A 21107-nucleotide genomic window follows, 5' to 3' on the forward strand; every position below is an offset into this window, starting at 1 on the left:
TTGATTTTGTTCCTACTATGGAAGTCAATGGCTACCATCAACTTCAACAGAAGAAAGAAACTTATACAGGTTTGGAACAACATGGGGTGAGTAAATGATGACAGAATTTTCATTTTTGGAAGTGTAAAATGTGTTAAAAAGAAAAATGTGCTTTTACCAAATATTAAACAAAATCTCATATTTATACGTTTTAGGAGTGTCCTTTATCTATCAATAAACATGTTGGTGGTTGAAAAAATTATATTATAGGTGAAATACTTTTTTGTTTGATACATTTTTGTCCTTGCTTAGTACCACTATCAAATAATTTGTCATTAATAGTTTCTCAATGCTTAATCTATATTTAATAGCAGCTCTTTGTATATAATATATCACTGCCTTGTGCATAATTGCAGGTATGACTGATGATTGGTGTTATGAAGCTGTTTTAGCAGTCACGGTTTGTTCACTATGATAGGTGGAGAATCGTTTCCTTGTGGCAAATGGTTGCTGCTTCCAATTTTTAGTTGAATTGAAGCCAGACTGAAGAATGAGACACAATAAAACACTGAGAACCGCAAAGCATAATGACATGCTAGATATCAGTTTAATAGCAGCATGCTACTTAATCAATATTTGTTGTTTCTTCAATTGTGCAGCCTCAGATGTTTACACAACTAATTGATTCTGGCAAAGGGTTGTCACACAATGGATGACCTTATTTTAAGTCTGTAGATTGTATTGCAAAAGTTGTACTACACAGATTACATGGTTGGGATATATGGATGTTTTTTATAATAACCCAAACTGTGGGGTCAATGGCATGACACACTCTGTTTTCTGTCCTATATATTTACACTTTCCCTGCCATAGAATCTTCCATCATTTATGACACAACGCTTCCCTGCCATTGACAGAATTTTCAGAATTTTATTTATTTATTTGTAATAATAAATATTGAATATACATTGAAACATTTACTTAAATACTTTTTTGAAAATAATAAAGATGTGTACACTCACATGTGTTAAAGCTTACTTTATGGTACTTTACAGCATCACATGACTTTTTAGATACATTAAATGTAACACTTTCTTAAAAATATTATTAACATTTTTTAAAACCATATGAAACCAATATGAATACAAAGAGTTCATATCTAACAAGTTAAAATAGATTTTTAAATTATTTTTTCCCCTTGAGCAAGTAAGCAACCGTTTTTATTGTAGTATTTTTTATATACTATTATAGTCAGTGTTAGGGGTAATGCATTACAAGTAGCATACATTATGTAATCAGATAACTTTAACACATTACTTTATACATTTACACATTAATATTTTAGTTACTATTTTTTAAAAGTAATGCACATTAATTAGTTTCATTAATTTGCTTAAACATTTTTTAAACGGCTGGATTAAAATTATCTCTCTTCTCCATAACATAGTCACTTTGACATTCGCGCTCATGCATTTGCGGGAACAGACAAAAGTACAAAAATAACAAAATGCATTACTTTCAACCTTTAATAAAAGAGTTGTACAGTAGGTAATATAACCAGTTAGCCTGGCAAACCAGACCTAACATCAAGATGTTAGGTCTGGCAACTCACCATAGACACGGCTCAATCCGAGGGGCGGGATAAACGGCTGTCTTTCAAATTCCCTCTGCTCGCAATAGGACAGTGCTTCAACCAACCAGAGCGTTTTCCCAACAGCGGAGCTAATGTTAGTTGATAGATTCAACTTTTGCCATATCTGGCCGGCAAAACTATGAACACATCTTCCTTTTTTAAGTATGACTTAAGTGCCGTTCTTTGTTCTTTTCTCAAAGAAAAGTTTAAGAAAATTCCTCTAGAGTCACGGCCAAAGCCAATTCGAAAGGCCGCTGTTCGTCATGTTTTCAAGTAGCAGGGAATTCAAACGGATCCGTCACAACTCTGTCGTCATTATGTTAAGCCCGCCCACCGACTCTATACACGATGTGATTGGCCTGACCAGAGTTTGGTTTTTCCAGCTTGAAAGTCAACGGAGAGTTGCTAGACTACCCTGGAAGCAAAATAAATTTTGCTGCCGCTAGGGTGCGTCTAGATTTCTAGGCTAATAACAGTAATGTTACAAGATCTTTTGCATGGCATACATAGCTGACGGGCTCAAGAAATATACATAAAAGTGCTCAGAATTTAACAATATTCTAAATGAAGGTGTACGTGATATAGGTTATGTTGTTGAATGCATTACTGAGTAAACACTTGCAAAAAAGAACTTCTCAGTAAAAAAAACACACACACACAAAAAAAGAAAACACCTGCAAGGCCTGGAAGAGAGCGAGTCTCAGCCAGCTGAGGAAAAGTAACGCATTACTTTCCATAAAAAGCAACTAAATAACGTAATTACTTAGGGAGTAACACAATAGTCTACTAATACATTACATGTAAAAGGAACTTTCCCCAACACTATTTATATTATTTATTAACATTTTGAATTAGCCTTTATTTTTAGTTTAAGTTTTAGTCATTTTGTTGTGCTTTTGTCATTTTTATTAGTTTGTGTTTTTCTAAACATTTCTACAGTATTAAGGCTAGCTTTAATTCACTTTCATTTCAGTTAAAAAGTTATGTTATAATCGTTTTAAGTCAAGTCAAGTCATCTTCATTTATATAGCGCTTTTAACAATGTAGATTGTTTCAAAGCAGCTTTACAGAGATAAGCGTATAATTTAAGGTAACAGAGATTGTTTTGGCTTTATAGCGGTTCTTTAATAAAGTTATTTTCCAGCTAAAGTTAGTTTTGATTGATTCGCTTCCGTCGCAACGATCATTTGTTATTAAATTAGGGGTTTTAGTTAACAATAACAACACTGATTACCAACCAGGAAACCCTAGCAACTACATAGCAAAAGAAACAATCGCTCTGAACTCTGTACACTTATACGTAGCAATATATAATGATTGATTGTTCAATACAGAATTGAATAGGCCTCTGAAAGAAACACCGTTTCGTGTTTTCAACCAATGTTAACGATCAATCCTTCATGTTTATGTGTTACCTGAATATGCAATTAGAGAACTTGAAAGACGTGCGCAAGTTTTATCGTCAGGTTCAGAGCCGACAAACAAGACAAGCATTTCTGTCAGGCAACACATAAAATGCAGCCTCAGGTGACTGACATCTAGAGCTAATGTTCCCCGCCTGTATGAAATGTGCCTCCATTCAGCTACACAAACCCCCTCCAGCGGCATATAAGGCTCCAGTATGCATCATTGTTCTTAGATGACAGTTTTAATCAAGGTGACAAGTCTTTGTGTGGTTTCATTAATGGCTGACAGCCACAGTGCTGTGGCAGATGAGGGAAAATGCAATGTGCTTCACGGACTATTTCCTTTGCCCCAAAAGCAGAGCGCCATCTGAGGATTACAACCTGTCACACAAAGACAATTACACTTCAAAAACACTTTATGAGCTCAACCGCTAAAGACGAACGGAGGAGCGGCACTTAAGGTACCCGAAACCCACTGATACCGCCTGTGCGGTACACCAGAGTGTTTAAGTCTTAGTGTTAGAAGCGTCTGTAAGGGGTTTATGTCAAAATAGTATATTTTATGTCATGGCAGGGAGTAAAGATACAGCACAATCCCTCTGGGACGCGGTGTGAAACGGTGTGAAACAAAAGCACTATTGCAAATAGAATAGAAACATATATATATATATATATATATATACACATATATATATATTAGGGCTGTCAATCGATTAAATTTTTTAATCGCGATTAATCGCATATTGTCATGAGTTAACTCGCGATTAATCGCATTTAATCGCACATTTTTTTATTTGTTCTAAATGTACCTTAAATTAATACTTTTCAAGTTTGTAATACTCTAATCAACGTGGGCATGGATACATATAGATGCTTTATGCAAATGTAGCCTATGTTTATTATTGAAAACATAGTCAATATAGAGCATAAAGACGAGACATGTTTCAAAGGTCATAGATGTTTTTCAAAGAACTCGTTCATGTCTATTAGACACGTAGAAAGAACAAAAAAAATGCCAGGTTACCATTACTTCTCTTTCTTTGCACTGAGCAATTTACTAACACAAACATGTTTAGATTTTTGCATGACAGGGCAGCTCTTCTGAAAATGCTAAATGTACATTTGTTATTTATTAGCCTATTACATAGTTTGTCTCTCTCTGTGCCAATTTTGATGAAGCTAAATTCTCAATAAAACTGTTTTCATTGGTATATTTTTCTGTTGTCAAACAACGGAATGAATTTGAAATGGTGACTGAAACGCGAACCAATAAACATAACCAGCTCTCCCTTCCAAAATGTTAAGTTAATCTGCACAAAAATTCTGATAATCGAGCCGTCGTCTGGTGAAATCAAATTCACATAAGATAAAGACTATATCTGTGCTCTGATTTCGGCTATACTTGTAAAATTAGAGAAGCAACATAATATCTGTGCTTAACTGAATAAAGCGCTGCTCCTCTGCGCGAGACGCAGAGAGAGAGAGAGAGAGAGCGAGAGAGAGCGAGAGGTGCGCGCACGTGCTGGAAGAGCAGCCTACCGGCGATTCTCAGAAACTAAATAAGGTTTAGTTTTTTACTCAGAAACTAAACTAAATAAGCGTTCTAAATAACGCTTTGTTGAAGGGAAAAAATCGCTAAAGGGGTCTGCAATGTCGCTAAGTTGGCAACACTGTATCTCCATTTCTCCAACTGGGGTTGGGCCACGGGTCAAACAGAAAATACGCGCTGCGTTAATCGCGCGTTAAAAAAATTAGTGCCGTTAATATGATTTTGCGTTAACGCGTTATTAACGCGCTAACTTTGACAGCCCTAATATATATATATATATATATATATATATATATATATATATATATATATATATATATATATATACATAAATACACTTTCTCTGCTGTTTCTGACTCCCTTATTCCCTCTGAGGCCAGGGAATAAAATTATTGGGGGCTCGTCCGGTATCGTAATTTGAATTTTACTGTTTCATGATTTATAGGCACAATATGAAAGATTTTTGGATTAAAATACTTACATTATCCAAAATGTTTTCAACTATGTTTAAATCTAGAGTATTAACCAGTGTAACGTCCCGTGTCATTGCGTCACCTGTTAATGACGTCATATCCGCGTTACCCTCGAGTTCCGCTTTTACTGCCGTATAAACCATGGAAACTCCAAAGGCGCTTTAATATACTATGCGTTTTATGAGACAGATGAGCAAACGTTTGGATACCTTTATCAACAGAAGCTAATCATTGTTATACAGCTCAACACTGTCTTATTGTTTGAATCTCTCTTTTTCTTGATTTACCGCGAGTAACATATTTGTACCCAAAAAGTAAATCAGACAACACAATTTTGTCAAGTGGCTAGCATGGCATAATCAGAAAGAGCTTTATTTGTACTAATAGTAATATTTTCTCTGCCATATAAAATATTTTAAAATGAATTGCATGCCATTTAGCAACAGAAGTCACCCAGCTTTTATATGATATTCTAATATTGATCTAGCAATGTGCAACAAGTTGAGTAACGTTATAACAGAACTTTCAACACACTTAAATGTATTTTTAATCAGCACTTGCGGCTTTTTCATTAAAATGAAATAAAATAATGTGAATTTAAGTGATCAAATGTAACTGTAACAAAGTTCAAGTTCAGGGAAGGAGGAGGCAGGAACCAGAAAATAGTTAAACATACATTTTAAACATAAAATATACTTAAACAACAAAACTAAAGGAGTGAAATCGGCCGACTGTGGCATATGAGCATAATAAAAGCTCCTCCATGGGACTCTAGACCAGTGTGTCACGCAGGTGTCTCTCATTAGCATTCATTAGCAGTTCTCGGCCCCGCCCTGCTTCATATCACAGTACCGTTAATAAAACTTTAATACAGTAGGTCATTCATTAACATGATTTCTGCTGGAGTCCCGTCTGATTGCTTTCCATCGCCTGTGGAGGTGAAGACAACAACTCCTATGATCCCACGCTCACGGTGTCATCAAGCTACGCCTTGTTTTGAATAAGCGACGCCTACAGGTGAAACTTACATACTGTGCCTTTAATGATTTGCATAAATCTTTAAGCATGTAAACCTTTCATTTTTTGGCAAACAAAGTGCTGCATCCCAAATGTTTACTGTTTAAACATAGACATCCACAAAACATGGACAAAAAAGTTATATTTTGTTAAAAAAAAATATTGCTTAAAATGTGCTTGATTGAATATATTGTATTATTTTATTATACTCCATTATTTTGAGAAGTACATTCTACTGTACAATAGTACAATTTCTGTTGAGTTAAACCTAACTTTTATTTGGGCAGGTTGTGGTGAAAACCTTTGAGTTTCTGTTTGTATATAATATGACTAGTTTTTAATCAAATGAAATAGTGAATTGTTCATAAAGTGATTCTCAGAGCAGTTCAGGAGTTAGTTCATTTGGTCATGTCCTCGAATAGCGAGACAACAGACACTGAAAACCCCACGAGCAATTAGTTTTGCAATTTGCAATTAGATTTAATAGTAGTGTGATGAAACTGTGCCATTCATTCACACAGACACACACAGAATATGCAGAATTCATGTTTTGATAGCAGTCTTTTTGCCTTTTAATATTCACCGAAACTGGTCCATATTGCAGTTTGATTAAGTGAACGGCGCTACTTTTAATATATTTATCCAAATTCCATGATATTATACAGCGACTGGATTCCTCAGTTCTGTCCACTTGTTCTGCAAAATCATAAGGCCCTAATTGTGTAATAAATGTTAAGTTTTGCTGAGGAAGGTTGGTACTGAGTCACAGATGCTAGTGGTCATCATTTTAGTGGAGTCCTGGCTGTGCTACGCAACACCTGGACCTCAAGGACAAATGGTGCACAGGTTGCATCAAGGTACGAGCTCAGCAAAGGTGCTAGATTTATGGCTGGATAATGAAGATTATAAAAAAAAAAATTATAATAATGAATTGTGCACAATAAGGCCAGAACATAAAACATAATTAGGTCAACTTTTTTTTTTTACAGAATAGTTCATGTTAATTTCAACATTTACTAATACATTATTCAAATCAAAAGCTGTATTTTTTAAACATTAGTTAATGCAATGTGAAGGACTGTATTTTACAAACATTAACAAAGATTAATGAATACTGTAACAAATGTATTGCTCATTAGTTTATGTTAGTTAATACATTAACCAATGTTAACAAATGAGACCTTATTGTAGTGTCACCAAAATATTTAATATTGATATAGTAATTGATGTGATTGATTAATTAATCAGCACATCATGTCATTAAATGTATTACAATTTTTAACTGACTGACAGCCCTCAAAACATGATATATATGTGTATTAAGCATTGCTCACTGCTCCTCTCTTTGGTCCCTTTGAAATAAGAAATGACTTGATTACTAGTTGACGTGTCCTTGCCTTGGTTGAAATTACATTTTTTGCTTTTGGCATAAAAGATTTGCCACCAATTTTCATAGAGAACAGAATTTTTATCTTAACAACCCAATGCAATTATAACACAAATACCGCTCACAAGGTTGCTTTGGTCCGTCTTTTCAGCGTATAGAAAAATATTTTCAATTCAGCTAAAGGCAGCCGCTTCTGACCTTGTAGAAACTGATTTCCTTTTTGACACGTTTCTTGATGTTTCTGTTTCTCTACTACATATAAATGCTTTAGCAACAGGTTCGACAGCATTGCTTCTTTCAAATCACTATCTACAGCTCTTTTCCCATTTTTCCCCCTTCAAGTTAGGTAATCTAATTTGAATGCAAATGTGCCAGCAGTAGGCGAGAGGGAACGCGCCTTTAAAATATCAATATTTATTGCATCTATTTAAACCGCTGTATAACGTCGGATATTTAAAATGCGTCCATGGCATCTGTTTGAATTGTAACCGCGGATTATATTAAATGCACTAGTTACGTATTCAAACTCTCAAAGCCTTCAAAAAAGACATTAACACCACCAGTCAAGAGCAGATCGTTGTGTATTAACCACATGAAAGCATTTTCTGTCGTTCTAATGCTATGCAAACACCCTGTCCTGGGTGAAAATTGTCTCTGCACCCACTCGTGTCCTCCGGGGCGTGTAATGGGAACGAATTGTGTCCTCTTATTTTTCCCTAATGTAAAGAAAGCCATGCGCGGCTCTCAAAGGAGAACGCCAAACGTGGATCTCTGATCCTTCAGGCAATTCTGAACCTCAATCTCAGTGTTTGGCATCTGGAAGGTTTATGATTTAGCAGTACTTGTTTGTCAGAGGATACATGTACAGTAATAGCAATGACAACCATTAATGTATTATTCTCTGTGTTGAGTCGTGTATGCATTACTGTAATGGGGTATAATACATATTAAACATACGAATTCACATTTTATGCAGAATGCAAGGTAAGACATTAATGGTTGTCATTGCTATTACTGTACATGTATCCTCTGACATTTTGAATGGGAGTTCAAAATAATGTGCTTTATCAAAATTGATTGATTAACTTTTTACAATTTAGTGTGTAAGATTTGAAATCTCAATCAGTTGTTGCTAAAATGACAGAAATATTACTCTTGAACAACAATTGATTGTAAAGTGTCATGAATTTTTAATATTGAGCAACACATTTCTATTTACATACTTGTTTACTAGCATAGTGTCAGTTAACTTTAAGTATTTTTCACTGAAATGAAAAGTATAGAAATATTCAACTTTGTTGTAAAAGAAAGTGTGCTGTATAAATACTGATAAACAAGCATGTTGCTATTTCACCTGTAAGTTACTTTCTATATGAACAACATTTGACTATTTAATATGGTTATAGTTCATTTAAAATTTCAAGCATCCACTTTAAATAGTAGCTTGACGTAATGAGCTATATAAATATTACTGTACTATTTAGAGACTATTTTATTAGAAATCTCAATCAGTTGTTGCTCAAATGACAGAAACAACGTACAGTAAGTTAATTATAGTGTCCAAAAAGTGTACTTTATTATTTACTTTTTTTTTTTTTTTTTTTTTACTGAAATTAAAGTACAGAAATACTACTTTTACTTAGTAAATAAAAAATGTGCTATATGAATATTAATAAACAAACTTGTTACTATTTCACTTCAAAGTTACTTTTACATTTTTATTAATTGTCGCTGGAAGTACAATTGATAAACAGCATTTTACTCTTTATAAAGTAGAGAGCTCATTTACATTCCCATTCATTTGTTGTTGACAATTTTTTTTAGTCAGCAACATTTTACTATAATATTTACAATTCAATTTAAGATTCAAGTAAAATCTCTATGCATTGTTGCTGAAATTAAACTGGCAAAGATCCTTGAACCGTTATTTCACATGTCTTTGAACGGATCGCTGTGGCATTTTCAGGCCTGGCACAAATGAATACTGTCAGCATGCTCTGCTTAATGCAGTATGATGTGGCAGAGATTCATTTAGAGCACGGAAGCCTCTCTCCTCCGGTCCAAACGTGTCTTTCTACAGCAATTAACTGCGGAAAGGTTGATCTTAGACGTGAGCTGGCAGAGATATGTCTTTGTCTACGGTACAAACCCACTGCTCTTGTCTTCAAAGGAAGGAGGCATCCTCCCCCAGGCAACACTGCAAGTTATATACTGATAAACTTTGTAACTTCCTACCTGCAAAAGTGTTAAATGGAGTTTTAATGCAATTACTGCTCCAGTGATTTTGGTAGCTAGAAATGAGCTGTAGATTCATTGCCAGGCTCTGATTCCTATTAAAGAGGAAACTTTAACCTTTCATCGCTCATTTCTATAATTCATATTGACCTTTTATGTAACAAGAAGGGATTCAAACCATAAATGTAACTTATAAATGATTGGATGCACTCTACAATTGATTCATACAAGTAAAATGAGAAGAAAAGGCAAAACTTCATTATACTGTACAATGGATAGTTCCGGTCAGAGCTTGACATGAACTTTTTTTGCTCACCAGCCACTGTGGCCAGTGGTTTTCCAAAGTTACGAACCACTCAGCATTTTCACTGGCCACAATTTTGACACAGATACCATGGGGAAAAACTGCCGCAGGTTTATTAGGCTGCTGTCACTTTAAGATCTGATGCACTGATCCAATATTCTGTTACACCTGTGTTTTCTTTCTCAACTGTTTACATTCACTCAACATAACTGACTGTGTTTACGGGAATACTCACCAAGACCGACATTTTGACATTATTTTGTGTGCATTTGACTGTTCAAGTGCAATAAGCAACGGAAAACAACTAAATTTAGTACTGAGAGGCGGCTTTATGTTCGCACACTTTGGGTTCGCAATCCCACTTTGAAATTCAGGCCCTGTAACAGCAACAATATTCATCCGAAGCAAATGAAATGAGTAAGTGAGGAGAGGAGGGTTTGTGTTTAACTTGCTGTCGGAGAGATGAGAGAGCGAGAAAGCACAGCTGATATCGTGTATCTATTGTGCGGAAAATGAGTATTGGAAGCGTTGACCTTGATTATGATTGATTGAGCCTTGAAGCCGTTGTATATTACTCTACAAACATACACCTTATACACCTATATTTTTATGGACTAACCATTTTATAAAAGCAATAAGCCTGTTAAGCCGTGGTTTACAGTGAAATATGCATACATATAATATAAAATATAAATTTGCATTTACATTTACATCAATTTAATTAACAGTCATTAAATTTAAACTTGAATACAACATGCATGCAAACTGAATACCATCATGAATACAAAGAAGTGCATTAGTACGGAGCCCCTAAAGGGACATGGAGATAAAAAAAAAAATGAAATGGGTGGAAAAAATATATTTAAATGCTTTTACGTCCCAAGAAACTTTACCTTTGCTCGCAAAGAAAGTTTCTCTGGGGAATTTGCGAGAGAACGCAAAAGCGTTGACATATTTTTTTTCTTCTCATCTCATATTTTTTCCATAACCATGTTTCTTTTGTGGCTCTGTATATTTATAAGATCTGGACAAAATTTTTTCCCTTTTCTTTGATATTTTTCTTTGTCATTTGCACATGCATTACCATTAATCTACATTAATAAATGCTGCAAAAAATATTGTTTGTCAACTTCGCATTAACTAACATTTACGAATTAAACCTCATTGCCTACCTTTTAAAACAGTGTGTTTATGGCATTTACTGAGGCGGCTCACTGGATTTAGGAATTGAGCACAATGATAAAGCGGAAAACCTTGTTAACTGACTTTTATACGTATTAGCATAGAACTTTTTTGTGCTAATTATCTCGACTCTGACTGAAGTCGTTTGGTATAACATACACATACAGTGTTTTGTACAGATGTGAGTGTGTCTCTTCCCACAGATGCTTTTGTTCCGGTTTCAAACCTTTCATAGCATGCACAGTGTGGTATGCATTTGTGTCGGCTTATGCACGTCGCACCGCTAATGGCTGCCACGGTTTGCGTGTGAAGCACAAAAGCCCTCTTCTCCCACGCTCAGCACACTTTTTGTGCGACACTGGCTGTGCTCGTGTCTGAGGGAAAAGGTGAGATTGTTCTGCCGTGTGATAGCAAACCGAGGCTTACTTCTGCCAAAATATTGAAAGGCTGTATAAAATGAACAGTAAACAGTGGAAAAGAAAATTTGGCTTCAATATGGGATTTATTTTCAAAATGAACTTGGCACTGATTGCATTAATGTCTTTTAACTGCATTATGTGTGTCATGAAGGGAAACCTTTGCTCATTAAAAAAAGTTCTTTAGCAGATTTTTCAGTATAAAAATCTGAGCAGAATTAAACTTTGCATTTAGGAATTAATTATGCAAAACACCAAAAATAGATTTTCTGTATGAGATGCACTATATGGACACCATATCGGTTATCGGCCGAGTTTTTTTATTATTATTATTGTTTGATATTTGCCATTATATGGAATTTAGAAAAATGTCAAAAAGATATGAGACAGTGGATTTTTTGTGGTGTATGTCATAGTTTTGAAATTTAAATTCTAGAAAATATAAAGTTTATAGTAACTGTTATATCACTGTGCTCCAAAAAGTTTTTGTATGCGTCTTTAAATTCATATGTCGCATTTGCTTACCGAATTTTGTAAAGATCTGAGGTTTTGTTTAGGAATTATAAGCTTTTGGGTACTCAAGGACATATTTTTGAAATAATTATGATGAATGTCTTTATAAAACCCTGCTTACTTTTTTCACAGTATAAATAGGTCTTCTGTATATTGCTGCCTTTTTAGTTTAGGATGGGGCCATCATATCTGGGCTGTTTTCTGTATATGGGATGCACAATATTTCAATACCATATTTGGTTATCTGTCGATATTAGAGATTGTTTTTTAGAGAATTTGACATCAATTTGACATAAATTATGACAACATATGTTGTTTTTACATTGCTTTAACTCATCAAAATAAGTTGAGCCATTTTCATCTTTTTTTAAAGTTATGCAAGATTCAACTAATTTTTTAAGTCAGTTTGATTTGTCATGTAAGTTGAAAGGACTTAAATATCCATGTTGATTGTACTTAAGAAATGAAGGCAGCAACTTATTTTTACAGTGCACAGATTGTGGTTCATTCATTGAATGTCTGTCTGACTTTCTACTGAATCGAAATTGTTTTTGTAGTATGCAAACTACAGCTGCTGAATTAACTGTCAGCACTGAGCTCACAGCTGGCACAATCTGCTAATTTATGTAGCCTTTTAAGCTTGATGGGAAAATGATCAAAAATTGTAATATTAATCATCCAGAATGCTTCTCAGCTCCTGCCATCAAATGAAGCACAGCCATTTTCCTTTTTAATTACTATGAACCATGAAACATAAAATCTGTCATTTAGTTACTTCACAGTCTTATTTTGAATTTCGAAAACAGGCTTAAAGAAACACTTACATCTTAAACTCGATTTCATAAGCTGCTCCACTGTTGAGTAATATGAGATATGGATCGTGTTGTTGTCTGATTATTTTATCGAACAAGTGACATTCCTGCTGACAATAGACAAGACGCCACAGGCGCTGATAAATTGTTTAAGATTGTAATTGTTGTACTACCTCTGTCGCACACAACGGTGTGACTAATGCAACCGCAAACTCCTAATGCCTCGGGCAGATTTGACACAGGGAGCTTTAAATGAGCTTCCTTAACAGACGTGGCCGCTGACCTACAGAGTTGTATGATTCTGTGTCACGGCCTGTCTGAATATTTTATGAGAGGCAGGACGCCTGGAGAGTAGAAGATTCAGAGGTGAATTACATGGCGACGATAATGCGTGTTTGTTTGTGAACCTCAGATGAACTAGTTGACTCGTCACCTTCACAAAAATATAAGTGCTGTTACAAAACTTATTGCCCAAATAGTGAGCTGCCTTTTAACCTCACATCAAGAACGATAACTGTAATGAGAAGTATAATGATAACTATATTAGCGTCCACACCAATAGATGATAATATTCTGTTTATTATAAGTGCAGTTAAATCGTTTGCCACTTTAAATGCTTGAGCTCTTTACCGGTGGAATCTGATTCGCTGTCAATGTCTTGTTCATCAGCTGGAAAAAAAAGTGATTCCAACAATATCATTCTTCTGTGTCATTAGCGTTATAGGCTAGCTGTGGTGTGGATTTCGATATTCTCATAGAATTAGAATGATTATTTATAGTTTATACTTTATAGTTATCATTCTTGGTGTGAACAGGCTTTAAGTCAGCATCCTAAAGCTTGTGGGTTTCTCATAAGTGATTCGTGTAGAAAGTTTTAACCAGCAAAATATGATTTCACTGCTGAATCTAGTAAAGTTTGGTGTTAGCATGTTGCTAAGCTAATGATGCAATACTTATGCAAGAACAAAAATATATAGCACACACAAACATTGGATGGATTAAATAAAACTATTTTTATATGTACTTTTAAAGGCGTTTTGAAGATTTTTTTGAATGTTAAAAACACTATACTGAGAGTAAGCCATTCGTTGGTTGATTTTTATTGAAAAGTGTAAACATATGTCTCAGTGGCATTTTCAAAACATCGCCAGAGAATGTCTAATAAGGCGAGAAGTTTCACTCTCAGTACACTTCCGGCTTCTGAACTGGTTGCAGTTCCACTCTGATTCCATATGAGGGCGCTCACAGGACGAGTGCAGAATGAATGGAGGTCTATGGCGCTATACCCATCAAAATCCACTTTTCTCAGGATATAATTTTTTGTCTAGTAATTTGAATGTTGTATTCGAAAGGAGATGCATAGAAATTACACATTGCTGGGTGTTAGATTTTTTAGAGTCACTTATTTGCTTTAAAAAGTCTTTTAAAGTGTCAATGACGTCATACACATCGTACGACCAGAGATACTGCTTTACGGCAATCCTTCAGTCACTTTGGTGCTTTCGCGCTCTGCACTTTCTTTTCTCTCGAGGCATCGACAACACAGCTGACACAGGTAAATACACGTGCTAGAAGAGGTTTTTTTTGTTTGTTTCTGGTCCCGCTTCGGATGCCACGATGCCATCAAGCGGTTTCTCTGGTCGTAATCAGTCCTTCACTGACCAATCAGCGTTCATTAGCAGAATGCTAGCGTGTTATGGGCAACAACAACTCAACCTGTAAGAAATCGAAAGGACATAAGTACTCGTTCATTCAACTTTCGACCTATAACCCATGTTGAACTTGCAAAACCTACAATCAAATCTGAGATTTCTCAACGGCAATCGGGTGAAAGAGACACATTTAGCCGTCTAGCCCCATAGACTCCCATTCATTTTGCACTCATGGGCGATCGCCCCCAGTGGAACTCTGGTGGAACTACAACCAAAATTCGGTACAATAGGACTTAATAGGGAGTGGGCAGGCTCTCCGTAGACGGGCTCTGACATCGCTGTGTTTGTTTGAGTAGCCTGACCAGGCCAGCATAGCAACATTAACTCAACCAATGGTGTGAGATTGGGGCGGAGCTATCTGTTTGCTGACCAATGGCAGTTAGGGGGAGTGTTTTGAGAAGTCTTAAGGAGGTGCTATTGAGTCTATTGTAGAATTTGAAGAAAATAATATAATAAAATAACTATAAAAAATTGCAAATGATTATTATTAATAGTAATTATGATGATAGAGAGTTGAATCACTTTAAGACTTTTAAGTGCATAAATATATTGCGTAGTATTTAGCAAACCTGTAAATCAACCTAAATCAGGGATGAAAAGACCATTTTCAGCAGTTTCAGGTCATTTATTATAGAAATATAGCATTTAGAGTCTTTTTGATTGAACTTCCAAAAAGTTTGCATGCTTCTTTAGATTCACGTCACTTGTGTTTGCCTAATTTTTGAATTTCTGAGGTTTTCTTAAGGAATTATAGACACTTGGTCACGCCCATTTTTTATGAAAATGATAAATTGGCATTGTTATATTTAGAAAATCCTGCCTATTTTTTTCCACTCAATACAGATAGGCTTTTTATATATCATATTATATTTGGCCTAGTGCCCGGTAGTGTTCTTGTAAACCCCTTTTCCATTGTTTTGGGAACAGTGTCACAAATTTGCAGTTTGCAGCAATTTCGCCGGTGGCTCAGTGGTTAGCATTGTCGCCTCAAAGCCAGAATGTCCCTGGTTCGAGTCTAGACTGAGCTTCACATTTACTCCTTATTTACCTTTTAAAGGGTGCATATTAAAAGTGATATTGTGAGGTTGCATCTCAAGTCAGACCTGCCATCTTGAAGTGTGCCCCATGGAGACGCCCCACCAGCAGACATTATCGCTGCACAGCATCTCAATTACATGATGTTGACGGAATTGATAACAAAGGAGAACAGCCACCATGAAGGAAAGCATGATTATCCTTGAAAGGTGAAATAGTTCGGAGACATTAAAATAATGAGACAGGCGTCATCTCTGCTTTGCTGGAAACTTAACTGAACAATCATTTTTGATGATAAACAAAACAACGTTGAAAGCATAACAAAACAAGCATAGAGCACTTGGTACAGACTGACGCTCTAGCTCCACCTCGCGCCACTGCTCATGGGTAATGTAGTTTGTTTGTATATATTGTAAAGGTTAACAACAAAACGATCACAAACATTAAAGCAATCATAATCATTTAACCTTATATTTATAATTATTCAACGTCAATTGCGACAAAAGGACACCCGTTCGGCATAATAACTGGGTGTCTTCCGGTGAATTGGGCATCATGAAGGCTTCCACAGCTGCTCTCGGGATGAGGCCACCATAGCTGTTCATTAAATGGACTGTAGTGGTGAGAGCACGTTTTTGGAGGGGTACTGGAGTGTTTAACTCGGGCTGTGAAGTGCTTATGCTGTAATTGAGGGCTTAGAGGCAAGATGGAGGGTTATTATAGCCACACTTTACGCCAAGCAGTGGCCCGTTTCCATATCAAATGCTCCTTGCTGCAAATTCCCTGACAACATGATACTGCCTGCGAGGATTTAAATTGACCTGGAGAGCAGATGGTTTGTTTTGGAGTCAGAGACAGCGAGCACGAATCCTCCATTAGTGTGACTGTTAGAGTGTCTGAGATGTATTAAGGACCTGATCAGATCTTGACGGCATGGCTTGTCACAATTTTTCTTGCCGCATCTCTGAATACAGAAACCGAATTGCTGTTGTGTACATTTCGGTGGATATGACACCGTGGCCGCAGGTTTTCAAGTGCACGGTGTGAATTGCATTAGACCGAGTAAATAAGCCGGGACGTGTTTGACATCACCTCGTGTTCCCGCAGGCACCTTGGGCAAGGTGACACTATCAGATATCATTTGAATCTAAACACGCTTTCCTCACTCCGCTGAGAGAAACACTGAATCTGTTTGTTGTTCTCTGGTCCCTCTGTATCTAATCTATGTGCGTCCCTGTCCATCTTATAATGGAATAAGTTTCCGTTGCCGCTCCGGTGTTTTCATCCTTCCTTCCGTGCTTCTGACCTTCTGATGTCCTTTCTCTCTTTTTCTCTCTTTGTCACTCTCTTCTGCTTTCATACTCAATTTCATTTGCAATATCCCTTTATCGTCTTTTCTGTCATCTTCCTTTTCCCTATTTATCTTTCTTTTGTCTCCATTGTCATGTTTTATTTCATCCCATCCCTTCCTTTCATTTGTTTTCCTCATATCCAATTCCTCTTATCCTTTCCTTTTCCCTTTTCCCTGTTTTCTTTCCTTTCATTCAATTCACTTCCTCTTATCCAATTTCCTTTTTCCAATTCTTATCCAATTATACTTTCCTTTACTATTCATTTTATTTCCTTTACACTTCCTCTTTCATTTCCTTTCCCTTTTATCCCTTCCCTCCCTTTCATTTCCTTGCCTCTTATCCAATGAATTTTTTTCTTTACATTTTATATTCCTCTTATCCCTTCCCTCCTTCCATTTTTATTTCCTCTTATCCAATTTTTTATCCCCAAATCTTATCCAATCATCTTTTCCCCTTTCTTTTCCTTTCTTTCCCCATTCTCCTTTCTTTTACTTTATCTTTCCTTTCATTCCATCCATTCCTTTCATTTCTTTTACTCTCATTCAATTATCCTTCCCTTTTCCTTTCCTTTTATCCCCCCTTCTTTCCATTTAATTTGTTCTTATCCTTTCATTTTCTTTTAATTTTTTCCTTTTAACCAATTCCTTTCTTTTTCATCCCATCCCATCCCATCGCTTTCTTCCATTCCATTTCCTTATACAATTTTTTTCTCATTTCTAACTTTACTTTTTCTCCAATTCCTTCCCTTCCCTTCCCTTCCCTTCCCTTCCCTTCCCTTCCCTTCCCTTCCCTTCCCTTCCCTTCCCTTCCCTTCCCTTCCCTTCCCTTCCCTTCCCTTCCCTTCCCTTCCCTTCCCTTCCCTTCCCTTCCCTTCCCCTACCTGCCCAATCAATTCCAATCTTTCCTCTTATTCAATTCCTTTCATTTAAATTTCAATCTTTCCTCTTATCCAATTCCTTTCCATTCCTTTTCCTTTCCTCACTCTCTATCTCTCCATCATTCATTCTCCATCCCCATATTCTCTCTCTCTCTCTCTCTCTCTCTCTCTCTCTCTCTCTCTCTCTCTCTGCCACTTCCTCATCTTCTTTCTCTCAGGCGGTGTGTGTATTGCTCAGTCTCTGAAGATCCCCAGAGAGCCCAGACCGGGAGAGTTCGACAAGATCATCCTGCGGCTACTGGAGACACCCAATGCTCGTGCTATCGTCATGTTTGCGAATGAAGATGACATAAGGTGTCTTTATCTATAGCAATTTTCATTCCGTCATATTCATTGATGTGTAGATAGTAATGTATTTGGTTGGGCTAAAATTTGTAGGGCAGGATGAATCCTCAATATGCAATCATTCAAAAGTTTGGGGTCAGTAAGGTATTTAAAATTTTAATAATGTTTCATAATATGACTGGTTTTACTGCAATTTTTAAAAGACTTTTTCAAAAATGTATATTTTTAAAAACTTATACCAACCTTAATATTTTGAAGGCTAGTTGTATTTGGTCCTTTTACCGAGAATATTTTGAAGTTGTGGTAACTTCTAGAAGTCTGGTAACTTTCAGAGGTAGACTTGCATTTAGGTGTTTTAGTTAATAAATTTAAGTTAATAAATGCATTGGAAATGCACTAAAAGCCATAAGAAGTCAAATGTTGAGTTCATAGGGTCTTTAAGTCAAATCAGTTGAAAAGCTACCAATTTTGGACGAACCACAGATACTTAACTCTGACTTTCATAGAGTTAAATTGAAGATGATGCAGTCGAGCCGTAAGTATTGCTCTTAGGTGAAAACCTCAAGAACAGGTGAAGTCAGCTATTTCCTATAATGTGCCATCTAAGTCCTGGAGAACTCATTTTCACATAACCCACTTTTCAGTCATTTATGCCATGAAATTTCATGTACCTGTAGCACAGGACCAAATCACGTCCCCATATTCCGGAGAGCCACTGGCCTTCTAAGCCTATTATATGATGTCCTTTGGAATCTTGCCCATTACGCTGATGACTTTATTCTAAGTGGTCTAACAGAACACTGTTGACCTCAGAAAATCAGAACGAATCAGGTCTGTTTGAAGGAAATTTTCAAGGTTTCTAGGTTTTAGGATAATTCACTGCCTCACATGAATGAATGTGTATTTTGTTTGCTCATCTTTCAGACGTGTATTGGATGCTGCAATGCGCAATAACCAAACAGGTCACTTCCTGTGGGTGGGATCAGACAGCTGGGGCTCAAAGATATCTCCTGTCGTCCAGCAGGAAAGTGTGGCAGAAGGTGCTATTACCATCCTCCCAAAAAGAGCATCCATAGAAGGTAAAATGGTAATTGTCTAGTGGACGAATTCTGATTTAATATTTCTCTTGCAATTCCAGTCCAATTCCAATGCTTTCATACTTATTTTCAGCCTTTGACAGATACTTCAAAAGCCGCTCCTTGTCCAACAACCGACGGAACGTTTGGTTTGCAGAGTTCTGGGAGGAGAATTTTGGATGCAAGTTAGGGATGCATGGGAAGCGTCCAGGCAGCCCGAAGAAATGCACTGGTATGAGAAGGTTTTGCAATACTGTCTTTTAACCTGGATTAGAAATGACACTGTTACTGTTAGAGTTCTCTTCTGCCTGGGAGGCAAAACAGTCCATCACGCTGACATCGGATTGGATCTCTTTGAGGATTCAGTGTTTCTAGTGGTTGAGAATATCAATGGGGACATCAGGAACAAGAGATTCTGTTTAGACAGGAACTGGTATAGCCTTAAACAAACAGCAGAGTCTTACTGATGTCCATTTGCGCACAATGGAGGTCAAAATTGTTCCATCTTTACAATCTGACAGTCCTTCTAAACTCTGATTGATTTACTCAAAGGCTAGCTTGAATTATTTAAGCAGAAGCTTAGTCTTTATGGAATCAGCTCTACATTTATGGCGGCTTTTCCATGCCATTTAGCAAAAAAACTAAAAAACTTTAGTTTGGTGACCTAACGTTTAGCACTTGTACTCCAAAATAAGTCAAAGTGAAAGCATTCACAACCCATTTTGCTTCTGTTATGTGATCTATTTCGAATAGAACCAAATTTGGAAGTGGAAACGGCTTGGTAATGTCATTTCAGAGGCGGAACAAGTTCTACATTTGATGAAAGATTACGCTAACACTTTCTTTGGAATGCGCACTAAAAAATTGTTAGCAGTAAGACCAGGAACATTAAGAAATTAAATAATAGAATAGTGACATTCATGTCATAGCATATAACTTTACACAGAAAATGCTATTTTCATGCTAAAATCATGTTAATCATATTTTAATATTTTAATGTTTACAGATTGGCCCCATTCACTTCCATTGTAACTGCCAGTAATAGAAACCTAGATGTTTTCCTTTTGAAATAAAAATCTTAACTGAGCCTGAAATATTCAATTAAAGTAGGGAGACTTGGCTAAAATAAAATTTACATTTTTTATTTGATCTTAATTTAAGCAATTGACTGCCCCAGGTTCACCATGGCGACAGTTGTCTCATGTTGTTGCTCTTGTCTCCTCTTGTCACTTAATTCTCCTTCTCTCCTGTATGAAACTCATGTGTACAGCTACATAGAGCAGATGGACATTTGGGGTCCTTTTATGAAAGCACAGTTATTGTTCTGGCACGGTGATTTGACATAATGAGAATAATTACATAGCTGTGGATGCGGCACATCGCTCTCTCTCTCTCTTGCTCTCTCGCTCTTGCTCTCTCGCTCTCTCTTTCTGAATGATCTGTAAAGAGATGCTCAGACTACGCTTCACTGCAAATGGATGCCTCTGTCAACAGCACGCTGGCAGAAATGCTGATTACGATCATCTATTCCTTAAAGAAGTGCGAAGAGGGAGAGCTATTAAGCCATGACAAAAAGATGCTCTTTTTGTCAAATAACAAAAACAGATGCTGAGAGATCCCAGCTGTCAGGGGCCGTGCAGCGCTTGGGCCTAGAAAATTTGAATAGAAGCACCGAAGATGCCTGAAGACACATGCACATAAGGACGCAAATACACCATTACATCAAGTATTCAAATACTGCAAAGCAACATTAAGTGGCATAAGCAATGCATTTAACTTCTCAAATGTAACATTTGTGAGTGGA

The 21107-nt window shown here is 36.4% G+C and overlaps 1 protein-coding gene across 2 annotated transcripts in view; it reads left to right on the forward strand.

Moving 5' to 3' along the window:
- The window catches only part of grm8b (glutamate receptor, metabotropic 8b), a 172859-nt gene that overhangs the window by 96316 nt on the left and 55436 nt on the right, over positions 1-21107 (forward strand). Inside the window, exons 4-6 of one of the 2 annotated variants that reach the window (XM_079860209.1) lie at positions 18101-18236; positions 19152-19306; positions 19398-19535. In XM_079860209.1, the coding sequence (XP_079716335.1) occupies positions 18101-18236; positions 19152-19306; positions 19398-19535 (429 nt within the window). The remainder of the gene's footprint in view (positions 1-18100; positions 18237-19151; positions 19307-19397; positions 19536-21107) is intronic. The other variant, XM_079860210.1, reaches the window with a different exon arrangement.

The sequence above is a fragment of the Squalius cephalus genome, assembly GCF_949319135.1.
Source record: "Squalius cephalus genome assembly, chromosome: 23".
Taxonomy (NCBI): domain Eukaryota; kingdom Metazoa; phylum Chordata; class Actinopteri; order Cypriniformes; family Leuciscidae; genus Squalius; species Squalius cephalus.